The following is a 7,117-nucleotide window of genomic DNA, read 5'->3' as shown; positions in this document are numbered from 1 at the left end:
CACACATCCATCTGAGTGCGAACAGACAAGGCAATTAGATTGGAAGAAAGGAGTCAAAATGATCTTTTGGCTGGGGTTGGGGGGACAAGAAGGTGAGAGTTGGAAAAAGGGCAGCTTCATTGCTGGGAAGATTTCGGAGCCCAGAGATGGACACCCACGCAACTGAGTGAAACCTCAGTTCTCCAAGTCCTGCACTGGTGTCCTCCTGCTGGTTACCTGGTCCCTTGCTTGCCGGGGGCCAGAGCAGCCACTAGAAGCAAGGCTGGGGGTGGGGTGGGGTGTGTGGCTACTGCTGACCCCTGAGCTGGGATCCCTGCTTTCAAGCAGAAATAAAACCCTGGATCCCCCGTCACCACTTTCAAAAGAAGCCTCCCACCGAATTCGGCCTCTGGAGGGGCTCTGTCGTAGACTGGAAAGAAAGGCTTGATGTTCCAATCTGCAAGGGCAGTGCCTTTCCTAAGAATGAAGGTTCATCCTGAGTTACTGAAAGCGGGTGTCAGGGCTGGCTGAAGATCAGAGGGGACAGTTCCGAGGTCTCTAAGCATCGGAAGCCAGGTTCTGAAAACAAGCCCTCTGGTCTCTCTTCCCCGCTCATCTCCCTCCTGGTGGAAGCAGTTGGGAGTCCCAGGACTGCTCAAGATTAGATTACACTCAATTCCGAGGCAGAACAAAACTCCCTCTTCTCACGGGCCACAGGGCTGTGCGTCCGGCCTCCACAGCAGGTTCAGGCTAACGATGTGCCCTTCCCAGCCCCACAACAGCCATTGAAAGCCAAATCAAAACCAAACAAAAAGGAGGATTTTTAATCAGAAAAAGAATCTTTTTAATTTGTATAATTTATTAGAAGCTTCTTAGGAACTATATTTTAAGCCAAATATCTACATAAGTTACAACAGAAAAAGACCGACGCCGCAAATACCAAACTGCCAAATAATATCCACAGATTTGTCAATGTCCATAAAAAATGGGAGGGGCTGGGGACCCGGACTGGGTTTCTTTCTTTCTTTCTTTTTACAACAAAATGTACAGATTACTAAAAACTAGGCATTTAGTCCAACTTTTGACAGCATTTTACAGCTACAAGTTCACATCAAACATAAAACAGTTTTCGCTTGCAGAGGCGGTCCTGGCTGAACCTAGACCAGCCAGGGCGTTGGGGGAGGTGGCACTTCCTTTGTGTCTTTGACAAGTGGGTTATGTCCAAGAGTCTTTCCTCTCCCCACTCCCGTCCTCCCTTCGGAAAAAGAATCCTGGTATTTACAAGCGAGTCCACATGGCTGGCAGAGTGTACCCAGAGTGAAGTTTTCCTTCCTTATAGAGTCCAGGGCCATGTCAACCTAGAGTCCTCTCCAATCTGCATCCCTCCCCAGCGTGGGAAACCCATTGGCATCACCGTAAAGACCCCAACCCACCCCAAGCTGTTCAGACTCCTTAAGGAATTGGATTTGCTTGGTTGTTTTTATTTTCTTTAAAAAAAAAAAAAACTCACAAATTAAAAAAAAAAAAAACAGACGTCCAGCAGTTTGGCCTTTGTGGTCTCCTCCCCCGCTCCTTGGTCTAAACGGGGATAGGTTCTTAAGAAAAGTCGAAGCGCGTGGAGCAGCGAGAGAACGGTGGTCCGTGTGGCGGGCGAGGGAAGCGGTGAGGCGGCGCGCTGGGCTGGGGCCGGCCCGGCGAACTTTCACCAGGTCCGACCGTATAGCAAGGTGGAGCAGGACATGGTGCTGTAGTCCGAACCCGAGGAGTTCAGGTGGGAAAGGCTGGAGACCTGGCCCTGCAGTGCCGCGGGACTGGCGGCGTGGTGCGCCAGGTCCGGAGACTGGCCCGCGCTGCCGGGCTGGTGGCCCGGGTGTGCGCCCAAGCCGGCGCCCCCGCTGCCCACCGAAATCGCCGCGGCTGCCGCTTGCGCGGCCTGCGCCTGCTGCTGCGCCTGCTGCTGCGCGTGGCCTTGGAGGCTGGCGGCGCCCGGCGCGGGGGCGCCTGCCTGGCACGGTTTGCCGTCTTTCACCAGGACCGGCACTGCCACACGGCGCGGCGACTGTTGCTGAGCCTGCTGCTGCTGCTGGGGACACGCGGCGCCGCCTCCGCCGCCGCCGCCGCCGCTGTCCTGCTGTAGTTGCTGCTGCGCCGCCTTGTCCTTGGCCTGGCGCTTCATCTTGTAGCGGTGATTCTGGAACCAGATCTTGACCTGCGTGGGCGTCAGGTGGATCATGCTGGCAAGGTGCTCGCGCTCCGGCGCCGACAGGTACTTCTGCTGCTTGAAGCGTCGCTCCAGCTCGTACACCTGTGCCTGGGAGAAGAGCACCCGGCGCTTCCGGCGCGGCGCGCTTGGCAGCGGGGCCATGTTCTTGCTCACGTCCCCCAGCGAGCCCAGGCCTCCCATGCCGCTCATGTTCATGCCGCTCGCCGGGCCCATGAAGCGGGAGACTGTAAGCGACAAACGCACAGCGTCGGCCGGGGCCGGGGCCGGGGCCGGGGCCCGGGCCGGGCCGGGCCAGGCCACCACCGCCTTCAGCGCGCCTTGGCTTGCCCGGCCCGCCCCCGACGGCTTTCTCTTCATCCAGGCCGCCCGGCGCCCGGCCCAAGAGGCCCATCCACGGGGACTCGTAGGCACCTGCCCAGGGCCGAGCCGTCGAAGAGCTTCCTGGCGAGCTCCTGGCTACCCTCTCAGTCTGAGTACGCTCTTTGGACCCAAAAAAGGTGCAGCGAGGGGAGAGGCCGCTCCTGCTTCCCTCGCGCCCAGTGCCAGTCCGAGGCACCGGACAGGGTTCGCCGGCCGCAGGCGGTGACCTGAGCTCCGGTCGGGAGCTGGGGTCTGACCATAGACTTTGGGCGGTTAGAAGAGGGGTATTCACTTCGTAAAGCTCGAGTTCCCAGACGCTTTGCCTCTTGGCTTTCTCTAGGAGGCCCCAAAGAGTGCACTTGCTCGGCCCATTTAGGGCCCCCTCCGGAGCCGGTCACCCTCCCACCTGCCCAGACCCCGACGGGCCGGGCTCCTGAGTGCGTCCCAGCGGGACGGCCTCCCTTCCCAGCCAGGCCTAGCCCCTCGGCGCTCTGCTCGCTCCCGCTCTCTCGGCTTGGAGGTCGCCTCCCTGGGCTCTCCCAGGGCTTCCGCGAGGGGCAGAGCTAAGCCGGTTGGCCAAGAACCGGAGATGCCCGGGTGCCAGCACCTGTCCCCCCGAACCCCAGCGCTAACCAAGTGCCCTCTACCTGGACCCCAAGCCTAACAAGGGGAGGACCCCCACTCCCCCCCACCCCACCCCCAGCTCCCGCACCCAACTCCCTGGCGCCGCTGCCCGGCCGCACGCCCTGCTGGCCAGCGCCTAGCCGGCCGGTGCGGCGCCTCCTGTGCTTAGCCCGCGGCCCCGCACTGGGGCGGCCTCACTTACTGGCGGGGAAGCGCGGGTCTGGGTTGGCGCCGTACCATCCGGGGCCGGAGGCGCTGTTCCGCATGGTGTCCTGGTACGGCGGCAGCTCGCTCATGTTGCCCAGGTTGCCGTTGCAGTAGCCCCCCACGGCGGAATGCGAGAGCTGGGGCACCCCCGCCGCCGTCATGTGGTAGGCGGCGGTGACGGCGCCGTGGTGCCCCACGGCGTGCTGCTGCATGGCCGCGGCCGGCGGTGCCGCCTGGCCTTGCCTGTACGCCGCCAGCGGAGCCCCGAGGCCGCCGCCCTCCATGCCCACTTTCTTGTAGCTTTCCTCCAGGGGACTCAAGATGTCAGACACTGAGAACGGAGTCGTGTGCTTTGGACTCATCGACATGATTCGGCGGCGGCTGGAGGAGGAAGGAAGAGGAGGAAAAAAAAGGGAGAGGGGGAAGGCGAAGCCTCGCTACTTTTTTTTTTTTCCTCCCTTTGCCAAATATTCTGGTGTTACCTTAACGCCGATCTTGTTGGATGTACACGTAACGGAGTGGCCCGAGTCCGCCTTAATTGGCTTGAGTGGAGGCTCGGGGGCTGCCTCGCGTTTGTTTTAGCCCGGCGCCAGGTTTTAGGCAGCCACCAGAGGCGGGGCGTAAGCGCTAAAGCGACAAGACAATAGAAGCCTACATCTTGCCCGAGATAATTAGCTTACATGCTGATGACAAGGTAAACACCTTTAAGTTTCACTTGTCAGGATTTTTAGGTCTCAGGGAGAGAGAGGGGAGACAGAGAGAGAGAGAGAGAGAGGAGAGAGGAGAGAGAGGCTGAGACGAGACCCAAAGCGTTGCCTTCCCCCTCCCCTGGACACCCCCACCCCCATATTTTGTGGGGTGCCGGCGCCGCGCGGGGAGGAGGGGGTGGGGAAGGAGGAGGGAGCCGAGAGCAGGGAGGGCAGGGGGTGGGGTGGGGTGGGGTGGGGAGTAGTCGAGGAGGAGGGACGGCGGGGAGGAAGGAAGGTGACTGCTGCTTTGCAACCAACTCGCGGAGTTACAAAGTGGAACCGCTTTACGATTCGGTCGGGGTTCCCCGGGCGGGGACGGATCTCGGGGAGGAGGGGGCCGAGGGACGGGGTGCGGGGTTTCACCTGAGCCTGCCGGGGCTGCTCCTCCCTCCCGCCGCGGCCTCCCAGCCCCGCGCCTTCCCACTGCCTCGGGACCACATCGGGCTTCGCTGCGCCGAGCCCCGGTCGCCACCGAATGAGCGAGCGAGTCTGGGGACGAACCCTGGGGCCGCACTGTTGGTCTACGTGTCTGTCAGTCTGTCTGCCTCCTCTGCCGCCGTCAGAGGGACACCTCTGCTCCCCGCCCCCTTCCCCCCTACCCCCCTTGCCCGAGAGAATCGCGCCGGGCGGAGGGGGCGCTGAGTAGGGGATCGACTGCCTCCGGGAGGCTGTCCGGATCCCCGCGCCACCCCACCCCCAGCCCGGGGTCTTCTCGGCGGGCCAGCCCTCCCCGCCTCCCCCCACCAGGACCCCCTCCCCACCGCACCCCACACCCACCCCCCGCCGAGCAGGCGCGACGCTGGCCTCCGGCGCGGGGCCCACTGGGGTCCCTCACTGGGGTTGCCCCACCGCAAACAAACCTGGCGTCCCTGGCCCTTGCCCATAGCCCTGACACGCGGGGTTCTGGGGCCGGAGTAGGCTTGCCCAGGCCATCGCAGCCCCGGCACCACCGGAGCCCACGGCCACGCTGTTTCCCCCTCCTCTGCTTCTGGGAGGGCTCGGGCCGGGGATGGCGAGAGAGCCCGCCCGTCTATAGCTGGGGTGTAGCAGAGCCTGCCCCAAGGCGGGACCCGCGGGGCCGGGAGGGGGCCGGTACCCAGGCGCAGGCAGCCCCGCGGGCTGCAGGCTGGGCTGAGGCTCGCCTCCGCCCGGAGCTCAGCCATGCAAAAGTGCACTTGCTTCCCCGGGAATAACCAAATATCTTTGTTTAAAGTGGCGGCGTAAATGGCCAGTCGCTTTGTGACCACGCTGGATATTAGTAGATGAGGATCATTCTGCTTCAATTGGGCGCCTCTCATCCAGCGAGCAAGAAACTGCTTAGGAGGAAGTGGGTTTCCTGTCTGCGCGTTCCCAGGCTTCAAGTGTGAGCCCCGCGCCTTGAGGGTCCTTGGGCGCCTGGCGAGGGGGAGCTGTGGGCTGCACTCCCCGGCGGGCCCGTGGGCGGCAGCTGGGTTATTCCGGCCAGGCCGGAGCCTACAGCCGAGTGGACTACCGGACGGAGCCCTGCGTGCTGCAGATTGTGAGACCCATGCCGACTTGTCCCCCTTGGATTGCAACCGTTTTTGTTGTTTGTTTTTGTTTTGCTTTCCTTTGGCTGTCGGAGCCTCCTCCCCGCGCCGGGGGCTGAGGGGCGGAGCGCTCCTCGGCCCAGCAGGTGCCTCCAAGACCCTTCCGCGGTCGGTCAAGCAGGCTTCTCGAATTCGGTTTTTTTGTTTTGTTTTCACGGTTCTCCGCCAACCCCACCCCCACCTCCAACACACACACACTTTCCTGAACCGCTGATGAAGAACAGGCAGTTTTGAACCTTTTAATTCAGCAGGTCAGGCTCTTTTTTAAATTATTATTATTAAAAGCATTTACAGTAGGGAAAGTTTGCTTATCAGAGTGCTCTGTCCTTCCTCAATACGAAGCTAACTTCTATGTTAACATTCTCTTTCCTCACCTGCCACCTCCCTTAGGGGGAGACACAGAAAGTTCGGGAGTCCCTGGGTCGCCTGGGCCTGCACTGCCTGGAGGTCCCAGCGGCGGTGGCCTTGGAGCGGGAGACAGTGCACCTTGCGCGTGGGGACGCGCTTGTTGCTGCTGCTGCTGCTCCTTCGAAAACCAGGAGCGAAGCTTGGCTCCTGCCCTCCCCCCTTCCAGGGGCTTCCCTGGAGGGGGGGCGCCTTTAGGAAGGACTCAGACCCTATCCACCGCGCTTCGGTCTCTGTGGTGTCTTTTATAAGCCCTGGAAACAAGGAGGGGAGGAGACGCCAGCGGACGACAGAGAGCAGGCAAAACTGAGTTGCAGACCCGATCTGCAGGGGAGCCCTGGGCGGGTCTGTGGCCCCCGGAGGGGTCTTACTGCGAAGGCAGATTGGGTTTCCAAGCCTCTCTCTTTCCATTATTTCATGCTTGTTGGTAAATGTAAGACGCACCGACTGTGGGACGTCGTACATCTCTCCTAGTCTCAAGGCCGTTAGGAATGGAAAATCTTCTCAAGGAGTGTGTGTGTGTGTGTGTGTGTGTGTGTGTGTGTGAAAGAGATCAGGCACATCAAAGATGTGAAATCCGTTCAGGTAGCTGTCGTGACGTTTCCCCTCCCCCACTTTAGGGTTCAGGACTGGAGGGAAGGGCAGAGGTGGATGAACCCTCCACGGCCTCCCCGGAGTCGTGCCGCCTCGGGCGGGCTTTCGTTCCGCAGCAGGCTCTGAGCGCACGTGGCTAGCAGCTCGGACATTCCCGGGAGTGCGTGAACAACCCAGGCCGCAGCTTTCGACGAGACCGCAGGCCGGCACTTGGCACCACGGAGCAGGCGGCGAGTGGGGGCGCTGAGCGGGCGCCCGCGCTCCACGCGGGTGGGGCCCTACCTGCCACCGCTTCGACCTCTTGGCGCAACAGGGTCTGTGCTTGAGTCCCCGCGGGCAGGCGCGCACCAGCAACGGCTCTCTCTTGTCTGGACCTCGCCTGGGCCTTTGCGGCTCCCTGCGGCCCA

General features: G+C 61.8%; 1 protein-coding gene across 3 annotated transcripts; it reads right to left on the bottom strand.

Moving 5' to 3' along the window:
• Positions 1 to 797: 797 nt before the first annotated feature.
• NKX2-1 (NK2 homeobox 1) lies at positions 798 to 5,322 on the bottom strand. 3 transcript variants are annotated; one of them, XM_051822771.2, is made up of 3 exons: positions 5,004 to 5,322; positions 3,390 to 3,775; positions 798 to 2,427 (listed from the first exon to the last, which is right to left on the bottom strand). In XM_051822771.2, the coding sequence occupies exons 2-3, from the start codon at positions 3,760 to 3,762 to the stop codon at positions 1,682 to 1,684; spliced, it is 1,119 nt and encodes a 372-aa protein (XP_051678731.1). In that variant the 5' UTR covers positions 3,763 to 3,775; positions 5,004 to 5,322; the 3' UTR covers positions 798 to 1,681. The 3 variants fall into 3 exon arrangements, with proteins under 3 accessions (XP_051678731.1, XP_051678730.1, XP_069909436.1); XM_051822770.2 differs by lacking the exon at positions 5,004 to 5,322 and adding an exon at positions 4,507 to 4,751; XM_070053335.1 differs by lacking the exon at positions 5,004 to 5,322 and adding an exon at positions 3,877 to 3,960.
• Positions 5,323 to 7,117: the final 1,795 nt, after the last annotated feature.

Source organism: Oryctolagus cuniculus, chromosome 12 (assembly GCF_964237555.1).
Source record: "Oryctolagus cuniculus chromosome 12, mOryCun1.1, whole genome shotgun sequence".
Taxonomy (NCBI): domain Eukaryota; kingdom Metazoa; phylum Chordata; class Mammalia; order Lagomorpha; family Leporidae; genus Oryctolagus; species Oryctolagus cuniculus.
Note: the sequence above shows the minus strand (reverse complement) of the source record. Positions and strands in the feature narration are given on the sequence as shown.

Coding starts and splice junctions, on each gene's coding strand:
- NKX2-1 (XM_051822770.2), bottom strand. CDS start 4,583: ATGTGGTCCCGAGGCAGTGGGAAGGCGCGGGGCTGGGAGGCCGCGGCG. Junction 3,776..4,506: donor AGCAGCCCCGGCAGGCTCAG/GTGAAACCCCGC, acceptor TTCCTCCTCCAG/CCGCCGCCGAATCATGTCGA. Junction 2,428..3,389: donor AGACCCGCGCTTCCCCGCCA/GTAAGTGAGGCC, acceptor TGTCGCTTACAG/TCTCCCGCTTCATGGGCCCG.